The sequence below is a fragment of the Erpetoichthys calabaricus genome, chromosome 3 (assembly GCF_900747795.2).
Source record: "Erpetoichthys calabaricus chromosome 3, fErpCal1.3, whole genome shotgun sequence".
In the NCBI taxonomy this organism is placed as follows: Eukaryota; Metazoa; Chordata; class Cladistia; order Polypteriformes; family Polypteridae; genus Erpetoichthys; species Erpetoichthys calabaricus.
The window spans coordinates 107,160,319-107,181,650 of record NC_041396.2 but is presented as its reverse complement, the minus strand read 5'-3'; the positions used below and the strand labels follow the sequence as shown (position 1 = coordinate 107,181,650).

Here is a 21,332-nt window from a genome sequence, read left to right as displayed (position 1 = left end):
CCATTCAGCGTCTTTTAAGACTCACAATTAGTTTATACAAAAAAATGACAGAATCATTTTTTTATTGATTTTATTAAAAGCAAGTAACACTCCATGCAATCAATTCCAACTTAACAAGGCTAAATTCAATTCAACCCCCACTCAAGGTAAAGAGAGGAAGGCCAACAGCCACAGTAAAACTTTAAGAGTAGAAAAGAGGGAAGAGAATCCTTTTCCCTAACATAAATGCTTATTCTAAAATATTATTGATTAGATCCTGCCAGGTTTTAAAAAAACGTTTTGAACAGATCCTCTAAGTGAGAAATTGATTTTTTTCCAGTTTCAAATAGTATATGACATCAGTTACCCACAAACCTAAAAGAGGTGGGCTAGGATTCTTCCAGTGAAGCAAGATAAGTCTATGTGCTAGTAGTGAAGTAAAGGCAATTACGGTTTATTTGTCTTTCTCCACTTTAAGCCCATCTGGAAGTACACCAAACACAGCTGTTAATGGATTAGGAGGGATTTTGACACCAAGGCTGTCTGATAGGCATTTAAACATTTTTGTCCAGAATGATGTTAATTTGGTGCACGCCCAAAACATTTGGCCCAGTGAAGCTGGAGCTTGATTGCAACTTTCACAGGTTGGATCTTGCCCTGAAAACATTTTGGATAATTTTAAATGAGAGAGATGTAACCCAGTCACAGGGGATGCACAAATCAGTGTATTTCTTTGTGCCCAAACCCGGATAAATGAGAAGGGTTACGTGAATAAGGGCATCTGGTGTAAACCTTTGCCAGATCAATATGCGGACAACAATACAGATTTCCATACTGGAATGGTCGAGGTCTGGGTTAACAATGGCTGCCACCAGTACTGTTAGCCAACAGGGTGCTGGTGGAAATTGGGCTACGGGCTGAAGATGGATTAGAAGAGGGGGGAGATGTGTCCAGAGGCAGGAGGAGAGGAGAATGGTAAAGAGAGCGGACATGTTTCAGGCACCTTTTGCAACTGCTGTAATTACCACTATGTAGTCCCTGTTTGTTAACACTTTCATAGTAAAGGGGGTCACTATTTGCCAATGGGTTATTTGTAAATGGCCCTTCAACTGTCCTATACAATGCATGTTATCTTTACATCAAGTTCTTTCCAGCTAATAAAAGCATCATGCCCTGTTAAAATTAGAACCTGGTTAAGTAGCAGGTGTAAAGTTAGTGACATTTTTATAAAATGTAGTTTTATAAATCTTTTAAATAAGAAACAGAATTTTAAAACCATTGTGTGCTTTTGACCCTTTCTTCTGTTTAAATCTTGAATAATTTGTATAGTTTCCTTACTGATGTTTCACAATAAACATATATGAACAAAGCAAACCTACTGAAAGCAACATTTTGGCTGAGGTGAATCCTCCATATAACAGACTGCTAAAATTCCTTGGGGGATACATCAGAAATAGAAGTGTGACATTCTGTTCACCTACACAAAAAACAAACAAAAGAAAAGTCTTTTAGTGAAACAGTTATTTATACAATACTTAATTTATCTTTCATAATGATCAATTGCATGGAATTTTGGTTGCTGCACCAATCGAATTGGTCCCACTAATGATCCTTTTGATCCACAGTTCTTAAGCTCTTAAAGAGAATCCTGAAGCCTGTAAAATCTTTTGTTTGCAGCATCTGTCTCTCCCTCAACTTCAGACAGAAGGCTAGTCTTCTTCAGGAGAAAATCATGATTTCAGATTGTGATGTGAACAGTTAGTGTATAACAGTCAGTTGAGGCCAAAATAATAATACCATACACAAAGAGCAGAATGCTAGAAAGAAAAATTAGCTGAGTACTACGGTATAATCTTTAATTTCTTTGAGTATTGTGGCCATATTGTATGAGTATGACCAAAGAACAGAAATCTTTACAATACCTGAGAACACTTAAGCATTTTATATTAAGAATATTTGGTTTACATAGGAAAAATAATTTTTGTTAAAATCTTTTACCTGTAGTCATTGTATTATAACCTAAATTAATATATTAAGTTCCCTTTATCATTTATCTTTAATCGGTATCCGCATTTCTTTAGTTTTTACATATTTAACTTGGAGTATCAAAGCATCAATGCACTTTTCAGATAAAGTATTAGATACTAAACACAAAAACTGTACAGAATCATTACCATATTTTGAATTTTCCCATTGATTGATAAAGTTTGTCTATTTAAAAAGGTATGATTTGGAGATGATCTATGGCACTCACTTGGAGGCAGAGTGGTGACTCTGAGGCTAGGGATCTGCATTGGCAATCGGAAGGTTGCCGGTTCGAATCCTGTAAATGCCAATAGGGACTCTGCTCTGTTGGGCCCTTAAGCAAGGCCCTTAACCTACAGTTGCTAATCGCTTTGAGTAGTGAGAAAAGCGCTATATAACTGCAAAGAATTATTATTATTATTATATAAAAATGTACAACTCTAAGTTAACAATAATTCTTTGTAGGACTTCAGTGAGTAGCAAAATGACTGAAAATTCTAAAATATCAGCAAATGCTTGGATCACTAAAATTCAAGCTATCATAATTACAGAAAGAAGCATAAAAGTATAACTTTATAACTGCAACTGGAAGAAAATTTAAACAGTATGTAGCTTTACATCACATTTCTTAGTCTGATTGTAACCAAATGGCCACTACAGGGGAAAAACCCTCAAATCCTGGCTAGTTAAGAAAAAGGCAAATGTAGAAACTATATAAATAAAATAATTGATTGTAAAAAAAAAACCAAAGAAAGCAATGCCTTCAAAATAAGCAGTTCCTAATGTCAAAAGACCAAAACAAAATTCAAAGAATGTTCAAAAAACAGAGCAAAACTTCCCACAAAACCAATATATCACAAAGAACCAAACACAGGAGAACCCATTAACCACCAAGAACCTTCACAATGAATCACAAGAGACTGTGGGTTTTCCACAGACTTTGAAAGGCTGAGGGTAGTCCCTTATAATGATGGGAAATTGGCCTTGCTTCTTGTGGGACCACCCACAAAACACAAGGAACCTATCAGAACATACTTTGACAATTAGAAACAAAATAATCCACACTGCTAACATAGAAAATGATCAAAACAGGCATAAAAAACAGCATTTGAACCCTAGTCAGAGGGGGAACCCTGCCTGAAATACAACACTAGCAGATTTCCCACAGCTACTGTGACTATACAAGATATAAACGATCATGTAATACTGCACTGACAAAATACAAAAAGTATGACAAGCGTTACAGTAACTACGGCTTTGTTTTGTTTTCTAAAAGCAAAGGTCTACCCCATCCACATTATGCATTTTGTTCCTAAGTACTTTCCAATGAGTGCATGAGTTCTTTGAGGGCTGAATGTTTTTTCAAACAACTCAGTTTTCTGAAAAGCACACAAAACAATGGTTTTACACATTAATCAATATAAAATGTCTGTTGCTGCATGTTGAGGCTGCTGTCAACGCCTGTTCGATGGTCATTAGGAATGCATGGCAGGCTTGCTGCCATGCTGTCTTCACATGGAAGGTGGGCAGCGGTGGCAGTCGCAGTGTGATGCCATCTGGTTTCCAATCTTGTCATTGCAAATGGTGGTCCGCCCAGCCAAATGTTCAGCACTACGATCAGCTGGGGACCGATGAGCTGATGCTTATATCTCACTTTTGTCCAGATCACATGCATCAAAATCAGAGTCCAATTCTGTGATATAGTGGGTCTGCGGCTCGAAATGAAAGGCCAATTTTAAAATAATCCATTTTGCCTTGTCAGTCTCCATGGGCGCGATCATGCATGCACATGACGGTGTGATCGTTCTCAGTTGCTTAATTGGCTTCCAACGGTGCCAGCCAACTTAAAGATAGAGGTCAGCATGGTCAGGGGTCCCATGTGGAGTGAATAAACGGCTCTCGAGGGAAGGATTTCGCCCACTGAATGGGAGGAGTGGGTTCCATTGAGGTGGAGTCCTCCCTAGGGATCTGAGGGATGACTATGTGTGCGAGAATGAAGACGAGAGGACAACCAACCCTGAGCGGTCTGGCAGACGCCGGCAGAGGCAGCCAAGACAGGCGTCGGTAGTGTGAGGACCGTGGTGGCTGAAGTCTCTTCAGCTGAGCAAACCTTGGGTGAGCTGGAGAGACTGGGAAGGATCTGTGCTTGGCTGGTGTAGCCCCAGTGACTGCTGCAGGTTTTAATTTTCATTTTAGCCTTATTTTATACCTTTGGGAATTTTACTTTTTTATGGATTATTTATTTATTAGAACACTTTGAAACTGCATTATTTATTTGGATAATGGTTTTGATTTTGTATTTAAATAAAAACACTTGCACCTTTTTGCACCATCCCCTTGCTCAGGTTGATTTGTCCCCATCAGACCAGCTCATCTGGTTACATTACCAACAGTGTTGGGTTCGAGGGCTCCCAAATCTGAAAGTGGGAGCATGGAGCAGGACCTTCATCTCACAATTGTCTGCTGAGAATTTTACTCTGGGCATTCCTTTTGGTTTCTCGCCAGATACTGATGCCATTTTAGGGGTTGTTTACTCCTTGCTACGCAAGCACGTGCAGGAGACTGGGGTCAAATCAACAAAGCTAACTTTCCTTCTAGCAAAAAAACATAATGGTGACTTCTGTCACTGTTTACAGTTGATTACCGTCCTCTACCCCTGAGTTTTGACAAACGTCTATATCTCCCCTGAAACAGTTAATAGACAAAGCATGACAACTCCCACAACAAGCCAAGTACATTTCATAAGGACAAAGTAAAAAAAAAAGATTAATACTTAAGTTAAAACAAAGGTAACTTTTGATATAAATAAGAAAATCCTAAAAATATCACATTGCATTCCAGAAGATAACAAAAAAATACCTACTGCTTTGATTTTGCCTTGTGCAATTGAAATTATCTGGAGAAAAGAAGTCTAAGCAATTAGCCAAAATGCAGCTAGCAAACAACACTATCAAAAGTTCACATGTTAGTCGTGTCAGAACTTAGACAATAACAATATGCTGGATACTTTTGTCAGCAATGACTTCCATATTTAAATAGATGAGTCAAACTAATTTTAAAAATGTCATATTTGCTTATGTATGTTCACTATGAATGGAAAAAGATATACATAATGGATTTTTTTAGTTTCAAAAATGTTATGCATTACTACAATGTTAAGACATTTTGAAACACTGGGTGATTTATGACATATGTTGATCCAATTGCATTAGCATGTGTAGTGACAGAGGTGTAGTGATGGTTGGTTTTCCTCCCTCTGACTGAACCCACTATTTTCTGCATAGGCATGCAAAGAAATGAATATGTTTTGGACATGATCATTACCATTAAGAACTTTGTAAAAGCCAGATCTACAGACACCAGGTTATTCACTGCCCTGTCAGGCACATTTGCTTAGGATGCATCTTCCAAGCTCTTGTAAATCATGTAATTTGTCTCCCTTGAACAACCTCTTCCATTTCATTACCAGAACGAAAAGTCCAAGACTGCTAGAATAAAGAATTCACTTCCCATTCTGCCTTGGGCTAACTATATAAGGGTCGTCAATCCCCAGAAGTTGGCATTCAGTCAGAAACCCACATCTCTCAGTGAAGGATCTCCTCTCCAGGAGCGACTTTGAAAGACAATATTGTCTTGACTGCTATCTTACTTTATTTGATTTTTTGTTTACATTTTCTGTTATTTATTAACTGCGGTGGGCTGGGTTTGTTTCCTGCCTTGCACCCTGTGTTGGCTGGGATTGGCTCCAGCAGACCCCCGTGACCCTGTAGTTAGGATATAGTGGGTTGGATAATGGATGGATGGATGTTATTTATTAATAGGCTTGCCTATTAAATGGGACACATCGAGGAAGTACCACAACCCCAACAATCTTATTACTTGTATTTATACCATGCACACAGAGGTGAGATGGTAGACAGTTACCTGAGGGAGCGGCTGCATGATTTTTTTGCAGACAGGAGACCTGATTTTGTGGAGTTGTTTGAAGATGTAAAATAGCTCACTCTGCTCAGCTACATGGCAGACAAATTCAGTGAAATAAACAAGCTTAATAAAATGATGCAGGGTACAGACACTACAAAACATTATCCAATATGGAGGAGTCAAGGCTTTCAAAAGGCAGTTAAAACTTTGGACAGGCCATACCTCCTCAGGAATCGGTGATATGTTTGAACAAAAACATTCTTTCATAGCAGATAGGGAGCTTGATTTCAGCACTATAAAAATCATATAAAACTCCATTTCTCAAGAATGTCTGAGGGATTTGATAGTTATTTCCCTGCACTAACAGAATTGATTTTGATTTTATATACTTTGTTAATCCCTGAGGGAAAATTGTCTTTTCACATGACCTTTTTGGGGTCAGAACACAGGGTCAGAAACTTTATAGCACCCCTGGAGCAATTTTCAGGTTAAGGGCTGTAAGGGACAGCTGGCGTCTTTACCCGGCCGGGACGCCTCCTTAAAGGAAGGACAGGGGGAGTGTGGTATAGTGGTTGTGCTACTCAGAATGAATGGCCAATTTAATAAATAATGAATTGGCTGGCTTATTTTTCGAGGGTGTGCTGATGTAACTGCAGGGAGTCGGTGGAGTAATTGGGGCGAGACGCACCTGCACATGAATGTGCAGTCTTTCTCAATTGCTTCATGCATGATTGAGATGCTGTGCCCAAGAAGTCTTATAAGAATGAACCAGCATGAGAGAAAAAGGAGGGAAAATTAACAAAAAAAAAGGAAAAGGGTACGGAGGTTAAAGAATGGAAGAAGAGAGACAGGAGAGTGAGCTGGTGTAATGAAAGGAAGCAGGCAGACAGGTGTGGAGCACCAGCAAAGGAGCATGTGGCCGGTTCTCAGTTGAACATCCAAATAGCAGGAGTGACCACTAGGCTCAGGTGTGTCCTCTCGCCGAAAGCAGCCAACAGAAAAAGGTTCCCACTGATTAAAAGCCTTTTATTTTGCTGCACTTGTATCTGTTGTGTCAAGTGTTTGGGCAGCTGGTGCACCCCGTGGTGGTTCACAGGGCCTTGCTCAAGTACCAGACGGAGTAGGATCCCTTCTGGCCATAATGCGATTTGAGCCAGCAACATTACAGATACCAGCGTAGATCATTAGCAACAGAGCCACCACTCCGCCCTGTGATTGCACATACCTTTTTACCTTTAGATTAAAAACTACTTCACTGAGAGCACTGAAGTAATGCTTCCAGCCACTTCCCCAGCCAAACTTTTAGAAGACCTCATAGATATACCATGTGATGGTAGCCTGAGAGCTTGTTTCAGTGAAGTCCCAATGGAAAAAATTGTGATGTCAGAGTGCTATAAAATATCCAGTTAGGTTATAAAGCAGCAGTGAAGGTGCCTACTACCATTCAGCACTCTGGGCATTCAGCCATGACAGGCCTTAAAACTAAACACTAGGCCACACTGACCCCGGGGGTGATATGCATGTTACCTTGTCAAAAGTTTCAATACAAATGTGACAACATTATTCACAAGCAACAGCAGCAATCCTCGCACTGACTGAATAGCTTGCATAATTAAGTTTAGAAAAAATGCCTGCAGCATCTAACTCTGAATATTAAGAATTACTTTTGACTTTTTTTTTTTGCTTTTCAGAAATCTTTGTCATTTTATGTTTCCTTTAAATATAAAAAAATTGAGCTTAGTATTTTTACTGTTTTTCTTGTAGTTTTTTTGTTTTTCTTTTTCTTTCTGAACTGTGTTCCTGCTTACAAGTCATAAGATTAGATCTGATCTGGCTTCTGGCTTATCACTGGTGGTGGCCACTACAAATCTGATAAATGAGTTTTAAATTTACCGTTAAACTGCAATGCACACATATCCAGGCACCAGCTCATCTTGACTGCAGTTTAAATGGGCCAATGGAGTTGCAAACCATTGATTTACTACCTGATTTTTGCAACACCTGAAAATGTATGAAATACTGAGAAAATAAGTGGAGTATACTAAATACTCCCATAAACAGCTACTTGCATTTTGATCACAAGTGTCTATGCAGCTTAGTTTCACTTTGCCACAGGAGTTGTTTTTCTGAGGGCAGAGATGACGACATGTTGTCGTGAGAGTAAAAGCAAGACAAAAAGGTTTTAGGACTGGTCTGGCATCCATTGTAGTGGGAAATGTTCAATTGGTGTCAAATAAGACATGGTGGGTCATGAAGCATACAAGTACAGTGGCATTTTTTGTTTTATGGATGCTGGCTTAAACTGATATACTGACACTGTTTTAATGCTGGACAAATTTCATTATTTTCAAGCAGACAGAGACCCAGTGCAGTGTAGAAAAAAGACAGAAGGGAAACTGGCCATCTGGTCATGTGAATGAGGAATGGTGTAAAGGGGAGCATATTACAGTTAAAACTATAGTTTGTAATTCAGACAATCTGCTTTGGGAGATAAATTACATCATCTTTACTAATGTTTATATTCCTGTCTCTGCAAAATGGCAGAAAGGGCAGAGTGGTGGCTCTGAGGCTACAGATCTCCACCGGCAATCGGAATGTTGCTGGTTCAAATCCCATAAATGCCAGAAGTGACTTTACTCCATTGGCCCCTTGAGCAACCTGCAATTGTTCCATCCTGGGTATGACCTTAACCTGCATCCGGCCTGCAAATAGGCCCTCCAACCTGTAGGGAAAACTTGGTGGCCATCTGAACAAGTGTGGCAGTGAGGTGTCACCTGTTGCATGGCTGCACTCAATGTCCTAAATCTGGAATCCTGAGGTGGTTTGTCATTTGATGGGTGCGGCAATGTGCTGAATCAGGGCACGCTCCTAACCTTCTCTCTCTCTCTGCAAATGGGGACTGAGCAATAGAAATGATACGTTCTGTCACCTACATTTTAATGTTAGCTCATTTTGTCCCTGCAGTTATAATATGTGGTGACTTCAACCATGTGACTTTGGAAGGAGTGATGACACATTTTATAAGTTTGTGTCATGTTCCACTTGAGGAAATAACAAGATGGATCTGCTCTATTCAAATATTAAAGATGACTTTAAGTGTAAAATACTGGCATCTTTGAGCTTATCTGACTACAACCTGATTTATCTTATTCCCAGCTACAAGCAACTTGTTACCACCAGGATAGTAAGGAAGTGGGGCATGGAGGCTGGAATGGCTCAGAATGACTGCTTCCAAATGACAGACTGGGTAAGATGTGCGAGTCACACAGTGATGATATTGAGGGACTTAAGTCACTGCATCACAAACTATATTAATTTTTGTGTCGACACTCAAAGACAGCGCATTGATTTCCAAACAACAAGCCCTTGATTATGAAGGAACTGAAAGGTCTCCTGAATGAGCAAATGAGAGTACTCAAATCTAGTGACAAAGAGGGTACAGTGAGTACAAAAGAAAAAGCTGAGTCAAGGAAAGGAAGCTTACAAAGTTAAAACAAAGCAAACTCAAAATAACATGGAAGATGTCTGAAAGGGCCTGGGCATAATCACAGGACTCAAGCAATTCAGGACCCAGGTGCTAGAAGGGAATTGGAAACATTTTCTACTAGATTTTCCCTCCCATTGCCACTTGCTTCCAATGACCAATCTCCCCACCCCATCCCTACTACATCAACAACTCCAACCATGTCACCAGAAATGACCAGTTCCACCACTGGCCATGCACATAGGCTGTCTGTAACTGAAGACCAAGTAAGGAGAAAACTGAGGACGCTATACACAGGAAATGCTACATGACCAGATGAACTCAGTCCTTGAGATCTTAAGGACTTTGCTGACCATCATTCTAGCATCCTGTGTCACCTGTTTAGTCTGTCCATAAGGTTCCATAAAGTGAGACTGGTGTGGAAAATATCCTTCATTGTTCCTGTTCTAAAGGCATGCACCTCTTCACCTTAAGACTACAGACCAGTATTACTTACTTCTTACATCATAGAGACTGGTTTTGGACTCTTGTGGTAGACCAACTGCACCCACTTGCAGTTTACCTATCAGACAAAGATTGGAGTAGAATATGCAATTATCTGTCTGCTCCACAAGACTTATTCTCACCTGGACAAAGGTGGCAGCACTGTGAGGATTATGTTTTTTTGATTTCTCCAGCGCCTTCAATACCATCCAGTCTTCCCTAGTTAAGGATTAACTCAGATATATGCAGGGGGATGAGCCTATGGCATCCTAGATAATGGACTATCTGTCGGGCAGACAACAGTTTGTGAGACTCAAGGATTGTGTTTCTGATATGGATGTGAGCAACAATGGAGCACCACAAGGAATAGTCTGTCTTCTTTTCTCTACATTCTGTACACCTCTGACTCTCTCTCTCTCTCTCTCTCTCTCTCTCTCTCTATATATAATTATATATATATATATATATATATATATATACAGTGGTGTGAAAAACTATTTGCCCCCTTCCTGATTTCTTATTCTTTTGCATGTTTGTCACACAAAATGTTTCTGATCATCAAATACATTTAACCATTAGTCAAATATAACACAAGTAAACACAAAATGCAGTTTTTAAATGATGGTGTTTATTATTTAGGGAGAAAAAAAATCCAAACCTACATGGCCCTGTGTGAAAAAGTAATTGCCCCCTTGTTAAAAAATAACCTAACTGTGGTGTATCACACCCGAGTTCAATTTCCGTAGCCACCCCCAGGCCTGATTACTGCCACACCTGTTTCAATCAAGAAATCACTTAAATAGGAGCTGCCTGACACAGAGAAGTAGACCAAAAGCACCTCAAAAGCTAGACATCATGCCAAGATCCAAAGAAATTCAGGAACAAATGAGAACAGAAGTAACTGAGATCTATCAGTCTGGTAAAGGTTATAAAGCCATTTCTAAAGCTTTGGGACTCCAGCGAACCACAGTGAGAGCCATTATCCACAAATGGCAAAAACATGGAACAGTGGTGAACCTTCCCAGGAGTGGCCGGCCGACCAAAATTACCCCAAGAGCGCAGAGACGACTCATCCGAGAGGTCACAAAAGACCCCAGGACAACGTCTAAAGAACTGCAGGCCTCACTTGCCTCAATTAAGGTCAGTGTTCACGACTCCACCATAAGAAAGAGACTGGGCAAAAATGGCCTGCATGGCAGATTTCCAAGACGCAAACCACTGTTAAGCAAAAAGAACATTAGGGCTTGTCTCAATTTTGCTAAGAAACATCTCAATGATTGCCAAGACTTTTGGGAAAATACCTTGTGGACTGATGAGTCAAAAGTTGAACTTTTTGGAAGGCAAATGTCCCGTTAAACATCTGACGTAAAAGGAACACAGCATTTCAGAAAAAGAACATCATACCAACAGTAAAATATGGTGGTGGTAGTGTGATGGTCTGGGGTTGTTTTGCTGCTTCAGGACCTGGAAGGCTTGCTGTGATAGATGGAACCATGAATTCTACTGTCTACCAAAAATCCTGAAGGAGAATGTCCGGCCATCTGTTCGTCAACTCAAGCTGAAGCGATCTTGGGTGCTGCAACAGGACAATGACCCAAAACACACCAGCAAATCCACCTCTGAATGGCTGAAGAAAAACAAAATGAAGACTTTGGAGTGGCCTAGTCAAAGTCCTGACCTGAATCCAATTGAGATGCTATGGCATGACCTTAAAAAGGCGGTTCATGCTAGAAAACCCTCAAATAAAGCTGAATTACAACAATTTTGCAAAGATGAGTGGGCCAAAATTCCTCCAGAGCGCTGTAAAAGACTCATTGCAAGTTATCGTAAACGCTTGATTGCAGTTATTGCTGCTAAGGGTGGCCCAACCAGTTATTAGGTTCAGGGGGCAATTACTTTTTCACACAGGGCCATGTAGGTTTGGATTTTTTTTTCTCCCTAAATAATAAAAACCACCATTTACAAACTGCATTTTGTGTTTACTTGTGTTATATTTGACTAATGGTTAAATGTGTTTGATGATCAGAAACATTTTGTGTGACAAATATGCAAAAGAATAAGAAATCAGGAAGGGGGCAAATAGTTTTTCACACCACTGTATAAATATATATATATGAGGGGCGTTCAGATATAAACAGGAATTTATGAGCTACACTTTATGAATTGAATACAATGAAACGACTTAAACACTACATTTCTATGTAGTCTCCTGCCACTGCAATACACTTGTTCCAGTGCTCAGAAAGCTTCTTAATCCCAGAAGAGTAGAAGTCTTTTGACTGCATGATGACCCATTCTTGCACAGCGCTAATAACCTCCTCATTCGACTTGAATTTCTTCCCTACTAAAAATTCCTTAACCAAACCAAAGAGATGATAGTCCCTCTCTGAATGACTTGCACCAATCATCCACTCTAGACCAAGAGAGACACTCATGCCCAAACTAATTTTTAAGTTTCAAAGAAATCTTAGATGGAATGACTCCTTCATTTGTCAAAAATGTAATAATCATTTGTTGTGTAACACTACTGTGTACCTCCTGCTCTGATGTGTTGATTATAACTGACAGGAAGGTGGGGGGGGGGGGGGGGGGGGGAGAGCAGCTAACACTTCTAACGACAACTTCAAACATGCATGTGTTTGTCCAAGGAGACGTGTCTACCTTGCACTCTTTATAAGAACAGAGCATGAAAATTCCTGTTTATAACTGAACGCCCCTCATGCACATATATATAACATCTGGTCCTGTCAATTGCAAAAATTATCAGATGATTCTGCACTTATGGGGTGTACTGATAAGAGTGGCAAGACTGTGTGTAGGTGTCAGGTAGAGAACATTGTTTCTTGGTGCAAAGGGAATTGTCTGTATCTTAATATCAGCAAAACCAAGGAACTAGTTGTTGACTTTCACTGCACCAAAGATCCTCTATGTCCATTCACTATTCAGGGAGTAGATGCAGAGGTGGTTTATTTCTACAAGTATTTGGGGGTTCACATCAATGAGAGGCTGGACTGGTCTTGGAACACAGGGGAATTGTATAAGATGAGAAATCTATATAAAGAGCCTCTGTAAAAAGCCAAATTCTTCTGTAAAAAGGACAAATAAAATTATATGTAATAAATAGTGTGTTTTGTTAAGTTGTAGTAACAAATGCTGTATTTTCAAAATCGCTGGTTATTTATGTTTTGGTTTCCACTGTTCACGATTCTTTGTATTATCAGTGACAACATTTCAGTTTATTTAAGTCAAAATAATCTTGAATTAAATTAAACCAACTTTTAACTTCTACCTTTTTTACTCACCCTGGCTATGGTAGATAAATTAGTACAAGATGGGTGAGTCCCCCCCCTTTTTTTTTTACCATGTCTCTTTTCTGATTAATATGTCACTGCAGTACTCTGATAGACAGAGGCTCAGAAAGGGAGTTAGTAATTAATTAGAATTAATCAGATAAATTATGTTAGATCTCATTATTTCATTCATGTTGTACATATTAAGGCTTAATCAACTCAAAATAAACAGCAAATACAGGTTCAGAAATATAAATAGAAAAATATACAGGAAAGAAGCACAGGACTATGTCTCTGACAGCAAAGTGGCAACATCTATTCAGAGTTTAGAATATTATAAAAGTTTTACTATATTGAGAGTTTATGCTAAAACTGGAGCTTCAGCAGTAATTATAACAGATGTGTGCTTTCTGGCATTCAGTGTAATTTTGAAAATCCTGCCTCATTAGCTTTGAATCATCTGGCAAGTACTGAGCTCTTTAATTTCAGATTACCAAGAGGCAAAACAAACTCGGTCTGTTCTCTTTGAGAGGCATGGCGACATTGCAACAGCCAAATAACTTCATGTGACTGAATTTGGTAATTTTATCGCATTTTCATTATATTGTATAAACTCACAGTGCTAGATGAGTATCTGCTTTTGTACTAATCTATTACAGAAACATAAATATATGCCTATTGATAAACTACCATTATTTGTATATCCAGTGGTAAACTGATGTCTGGCTATTATTCATTTAAAAAAGAGATACTGAGATAGACACAAGATATGTATCCAATTATAACAGTGAGAATGTATGCAATTCCATAAGCATGTAAGGAGTGCAGGAAAGATTTTCTTTTAAAGTGAAAGAATTGCTGGAACTGCAGATCAAGCACTTTCTCAGTAGAGGAGTTCTTTAAGAAACATCTTAGAAGTTAATTCTTAAAACATATGTTTTTTCTCTATATTACCTACTAAGAATTTCATCATTCATTACACTGCACAACAATTTTTTTGAAAAGTCATGTTTCCTGAAAATTTTTTGGTGATTGTGACAGGTACCTACTGGGTATGCACAAATATAGTTTTACTGCATCATGTAGGAACTCTGAGAAATAAACATTTATAAGTTTACTGACAATAACGTATTTAGTCATGTTGATGTTTTGCATAAGGTATTATATTCAACAGAATTAAAAGTGTTTTGCTCCTGATTTTCTTTTGTATTCAATGTCTGGTGCATCACGTTGCAGTGTCCAACAGTAGTCAGCAAACATTGACGGATTCCAGTTGCCCTGGTATCATTTCTCCATCGTAGCAATGTCCTGGTGAAACCTTTCACCATGTTCATCACTGATAGCATCGAGATCTGCGTGGAAGAAGTCCAAGTGTGAGTGGAGGAAATGAATCTTGAGTGACATGTTGCACTTCATTGTCTTATATGCATTGAGAAGTTTGTCTACCAGTTGAATGTAGTTTGAGGCTGTGTAATTGCCCAGAAAATTGTCAACAATGTCTTTGAAGGCTTTCCAGGCAATTTTTTTCCAGCCCAACTAACAGATCTTCAAACTGCTTGTCACTCATAACATGTCTGATCTGGGGGCCAACAAAAATGCCCTCTGTGATCTTGGCATCAGTTATTCTTAAGAACATCTGTCTTAAATAATGAAAACCTTCACCTTCCTTGTTCAGTGCTTTCACAAATTTCTTCATGAGTCCCAGTTTTATGTGAAGGGGAGGTAAAAATATCTTTGCCGGGTCAACAAGTGATTCATGTGCTACATTTTTCTGTCCTGGAACTAACTTTTTACAGAGTGGCCAGTTCTGTCAAGAATAGTGCGACGCTTTGGCACGACTGTTCCATTCACAGATGAAACAACAGTACTTTGTATAGCCGAGCTGCAGTCCTAGTAACAGAGTAACAACTTTAAGATCTCCACAGATATTCCAGTTGTACCTGCTATACTGGACGTGCTTCAGCAACAGTTCCATATTCTCATACGTTTCTTTCATGTGTGCTGCATAGCCAACAGGTACTGAATGATACACATTGCCATTGTGTAGCAGAACAGCTTTCAGGCTTAACATTAATGAATCAATGAAGAGACGCCACTCTTCCGGGTTGTGATCACAACCCAAGGCCAAGAACAATCGTTCAATGTCACTACAGAAACAGAGACTGTCGACTTGCGCAAAAAGTTTGGTTATATCATGATGTCGGCCTCGAAACACAGAAATTTTAGTACCTCGTGACAGCAATCACCATTCCTGCAGGATCAAACCCAGAAGCACAGCTTTTGCTTTTGACAGACCCAAATCTCTGACCAAATCATTCAATTCGGACTGTGTTATCAGATGTGGATCGCCTGATAAGCAAGGTTCAAAATCCGGGTCAATGTCACTGTCCGTACCCTGCATTGCAGTTTCCTCATCTGGTTAATCTAAGGTCCAATCCTCTGGTGGTTTTATTAAGTTTTTATAATGTAGATAGTGTATGTGACGTAGGACTTATCACAAAGGCGGAAGTGTTCAGCACCCCAGCTCAACTGAATAAATTAATATTCACACACTTATAAAGTATTGTAGGATAGTTAGAAGTAAAAACCAAGAATTAATGTTTTACTATATGGTGCATCAGGCACTTTACAGGGATTGCAAAAGGGAAAAAAAAGAATAAAACCCACTAACATGAGGTGAATGAATACAAATCTCCTAAATAGTAACCAAGCCAACAAACTGGTCCAAGTGAAGTGACTGCATTTTCATCTGAAGACAAAATATTGTAAGAGAGCACAACTCAATCAAACAAATATGTGTAACATCAAATATAACAGTATGCATCAAAATTATCCTAAAATAAAGAATTCAAGATTCAGTCCTCAGTTTATCAATGCATTTTGAGGCCAAATTAGGGTCATTAAATATTGCTGGGAATATTAAGATTTTGGCGGCCAACTAAATATAATGGCTATGTATCATAAGTGGACTGATGTATGCATCATGACACACATGATGTACACAATAACAGACTCAAACAACCAAATGTGATAAAAAGGGTTCATGCCTTTACTGTAACATAAATTTCTACAATAAAGTCTACAGTTTCAAAATTAGCAGAACTGCCAAACTATTAAAAATACAAAAACAAACAACAGCTGACCTCGATCTTAATGATTCCATTAGGCCCATACAGCTGCTATTGCAGATACAGTGTCATAATGGAAATCTGGAAACCTCGATAAACATACAACTAAGAACACGATGGCCATGACATCCCAAAAAAAATATCCATCTTACCTTTAAACTGTTAAAAGTTATTGTAGGCGCTCACTTTTTCTGTGAGCTGGTTGATCACCTTGTCTTCTTTGTGAGTTGAAAGGATGTAGAAGGATGTAGAAGGATTTTTGGTTTGACATTAACATAAAAGCCTCCAGACTTCCCTGTTACAAATACTCCAGTTTTTATTATTGAACTTCAGTGTGGAAAAACTTCTCTCACGTGCCAGCTGAGTGATTGGCATGGTCAAAATAAATTTGTAGACAAGCCCAATTGCATAATTCGCACTCGTGAATAAGTAACAACACAAAGTGCAGTTTTTGCATGATGCAGAACATTTGTAACTAAGATCAAGTTCTTGTCAGCTCTCCTTTTACTCTTCATTGGTTGTGTAAGTAGTGTGAAGTTCTTTGAGAGCTCTGGTCATTTGCCAAAGTTGGCTTATGGCTGCCAGAAAGTTCCTTGTCCTCCAATATCAGCATCACACATCTTGGCCCCTGCTCTTTCTCACCAGTAGCACTGGTTTATGTTGAAGTAACATTAGATGGTGTCGGGGTGAATAAATCTATAAGTTTAACACAGTTTCTTGTACCTACCTGTAATTTTTTTATTCATTTATTGTGCTGTTTTGAGATGCCACTGTTCCTCTTTCTTCTGATGAATTTTTTATTCCCTTGTTAGCGGAGCAGTCAACTTTCTTTGACATAGGTAGGTTAGTCCTATGAAGCCAAATATAGAAAAGCAGTATTTTTGGGGTCATTTACAGTTTGGCTTATTAACTATTTTTAATGGAGGAGTTTGTATTATTATCATATTGTGTCATATAGTGTAACAACAAATGTCAGCATCCCAGCGGGAAGAGTCATAACTCTGATCCTGGGCCAAACCCAAATGTCTGCTTTCCAGTAAACTGTTAAACCATTCAACTCTATTAAAAGCTGTAACTGCATACAAGGATAGTAAGACATATGATCACAATTTTACATTTGTTTTTAATTTTTTCTTACCTGTCTTTGTGTCTTTCTGTATCTTCCCTATGTCCTGCAGAGTTTGGTAGAGTTTCGGGAACACATTTTCACCACTTTGAGCATTATTGGTATTTGACGCTTGGAAAAATGTTTTTGGCATAATTTTATGTTTTCTGTAATCTATAAATATTGCTGGCTATAATGGCAATTAGTTTAAAATGCTTTATAAAATTCCACATCTGGGTCTGCAGCTTTTCTGCTGTGCTTTGAGTTTGTGGTATTTTGTATTTCAGAAAGACTCTGAGACTTGTCAAGCTGTTCTGCACCAAAGTACTGAGCTGAGGTATTTGTAGATTATCAGAAAATATCTATAGCTTGGGTGTTGACTTCTTTACACTCTGAAGAATATAAAGACTTATAGTATTTCTTAAATATTTAAATAATTTCTTTGTGCTCCTTTTTACTGTCCCATTTTTCTGAATCTAGAGTTTAGTAGTGGTGATTTGCTGGGGAATCCATTGTATTCATATTAATTTACATGGGAAGCTCAGTTTGGCTTATGCATGCAATCTTCTCAGTACAGTAACAATTTTCCAGTTTATTTGGTTTAATGTTCAATTGTTATCTTTAAAAAATACTGCCTTTAAGTATTTCTTTTGTATGGCATTTTATCATTTATTATATGATGAAAGTTTATATTAAGAAATTAAAAAAGAACACTATGGTACATGTTAGCCATTTGCTTGTTAAATCTGCAGTACCAGCATTACATTACATTTGTTGGTATTGTTACATAATATCAGTTTTATGCAAAGTTTGTTGTCATTTCATTAAATATTTTAATGAATATATCTTTATGTAATTTATTATGCAGTACTACACCTTGTGTATAAGTAAATGATCTCAACATACATCTGCTTATTTTCAGAGGTGTATTTACACAGGTAGTAAAGTGACTGGTAAAATGAGTTTGTATTCGGAGAGGCTAGTACACATACGGTACAATGAAAAGTATTACATTGGTGCGGAAGCATGCAGTGACAATACAGTGTGTTTTACAATTCAATTGCAGACACAAACTACTAAACAAAGCCATGACAATTTAAAAAATAATACATATCAATACATATGAAAATGTTTCATAATTAAAATAACTGTTGGGTATAAACATGCAGCATGCATCAGAAACAGCTGGTAACAGCCAGATTATAAAAGCTACTGAGCTACTGGTCAGTAAAATTGAATCAATAATGGAACCTGATTAGTAATACAGATGACTGCATATAATGGTGTCTTAGTCATAGGTCAAGTAGATGTCTGTATTGGAGTTAATAATTTAATAACCCAAGAGTGAAAAATGGTACAAGTTTCTGAAGGTAGATGGAACATAGTTTTTTTCTGGGATGTGCAGAATCTGAGAATATGGATTGTGCTTTCTGAAAAGTAATTCAGTTAACGCACATGAAAATCAAACTTTTTCCACTTCATTAAATTAAATGTTCTATATGTAAGTCCAATATGCTGAATACATTTGCAATTATAGCATCTGTTTTGTCAAAATTTATAACTTGCCAGGACATACATAAACATGCAATTTAGTACAAAAATACCATGTACTCTGTAAATAGAAATGTACTAGTATAAGTAATATTGACCGAACATTTAAAGACAGATTGTGGTTTACTTAGCCTAAATATTAATAATTAAAATCTAAAGTTATAAATGATTAACTAAGACTAGAAAGCAACCAAACAAAGAAAAAAAATCAATCTGCCCTTGATCAGACCCTCGTGTAGCTTTTCTTTGGGCATTCTTTTGTCCTTTTTGTTGTTTCAGATGGTTATTCCTTTTCCCTTACTGTTACATGCTAAAAAAATGACAGACTGAAACCTGATTACAATATACACTACCTTGAGTTTGATTATTGAAAACAAAATAAGGCTATGTTCACACTTGCTCCTGGCTCCTTTCTAGTCTTAACAGGTTTCCTTATGTAGAATATGGCAGTGATAACTAATGCTCAGGACAACAGCTATGATTTTTTTGTTTTCTGTTTCTCTTCTTTGCCATCATGAGCTAAGAAATTCACATACGCCCTACACTAAAATGATGTAAAGTAATGCAGCAACCAGTAACTGTCTATCAGATTGCATCTGCCTGCCAAATGTGTTTTTATTCATTTTGCGTACATGGGGCACATTCAAGATAGATCTGTACACACTTTTATCAGATTTGAATCACTTGGGAGTCCACATGATGCTTATTAGGAATGGCAAGACACAAGTTGCTCGCTGGTCCTCACCCCTTACTCTTCAGCTTCAGCTACTGAACATTTCTGTCCATATACAGGTGCTGGTCATAAAATTAGAATATCATGACAAAGTTGATTTATTTCAGAAATTCCATTCAAAAAGTGAAACTTGTATATTAGATTCATTCATTACACACAGACTGATGTATTTCAAATATTTATTTCTTTTAATTTTGATGATTATAACCGACAACTAATGAAAGTCCCAAATTCAGTATCTTGGAAAATTAGAATATTGTGAAAAGGTTCAATATTGAAGACACCTGGTGCCACGCTCTAATCAGCTAATTAACTCAAAACACCTGCAAAAGCCTTTCAATGGTCTCTCAGTCTAGTTCTGTAGGCTACACAATCATGGAGAAGACTGCTGACTTGACAGTTGTCCAAAAGACGACCATTGACACCTTGCACAAGGAGGGCAAGACACAAAAGGTCATTGCTAAAGAGGCTGGCTGTTCACAGAGCTCTGTGTCCAAGCACATTAATAGAGAGGCGAAGGGAAGGACAAGATGTGGTAGAAAAAAGTGTACAAGCAATAGGGATAACCGCACCCTGGAGAGGATTGTGAAACAAAACCCATTCAAAAATATGGGGGAGATTCACAAAGAGTGGACTGCAGCTGGAGTCAGTGCTTCAAGAACCACCACGCACAGATGTATGCAAGACATGGGTTTCAGCTGTCGCATTCCTTGTGTCAAGCCACTCTTGAACAAGAGACAGCGTCAGAAGCATCTCGCCTTTGGACTGCTGCTGAGTGGTCCAAAGTTATGTTCTCTGATGAAAGTAAATTTTGCATTTCCTTTGGAAATCAAGGTCCCAGAGTCTGGAGGAAGAGAGGAGAGGCACAGAATCCACGTTGCGTGAGGTCCAGTGTAAAGTTTCCACAGTTAGTGATGGTTTGGGGTGCCATGTCATCTGCTGGTGTTGGTCCATTGTGTTTTCTGAGGTCCAAGGTCAACGCAGCCGTCTACCAGGAAGTTTTAGAGCACTTCATGCTTCCTGCTGCTGACGAACTTTATGGAGATGCAGATTTCATTTTCCAACAGGACCTGGCACCTGCACAGAGTGCCAAAGCTACCAGTACCTGGTTTAAGGACCATGGTATCCCTGTTCTTGATTGGCCAGCAAACTCACCTGACCATGTGAAGAGGAAGATGCAATACGCCAGACCCAACAATTCAGAAGAGCTGAAGGCCACTATCAGAGCAACATGGGCTCTCATAACACCTGAGCAGTGCCACAGACTGATCGACTCCATGCCACGCCGCATTGCTGCAGTAATCCAGGCCAAAGGAGCCCCAACTAAATATTGATTGCTGTACATGCTCATACTTTTCATGTTCATACCTTTCAGTTGGCCAACATTTCTAAAAATCCTTTTTTTGCATTGGTCTTAATTGATATTCTAATTTTCTGAGATACTGAATTTGGGACTTTCATTAGTTGTCAGTTATAATCATCAACATTAAAAGAAATAAACATTTGAAATACATCAGTCTGTGTGTAATGAATGAATCTAATATACAAGTTTCATTTTTTGAATGGAATTACTGAAATAAATCAACTTTGTCATGATATTCTAATTTTATGACCAGCACCTGTACATCTA

General features: G+C 38.4%; 1 protein-coding gene across 3 annotated transcripts in view; it reads right to left on the bottom strand.

Annotated features, from left to right (window-relative positions):
- The window catches only part of zgc:174356 (uncharacterized protein LOC100137120 homolog), a 264,663-nt gene that overhangs the window by 162,093 nt on the left and 81,238 nt on the right, over positions 1 to 21,332 (bottom strand). For all 3 annotated transcript variants that reach the window (XM_028797261.2, XM_028797260.2, XM_028797262.1), the window contains one exon: positions 1,359 to 1,456. In XM_028797261.2, coding sequence (XP_028653094.1) covers positions 1,359 to 1,456 — 98 coding nt within the window. The remainder of the gene's footprint in view (positions 1 to 1,358; positions 1,457 to 21,332) is intronic.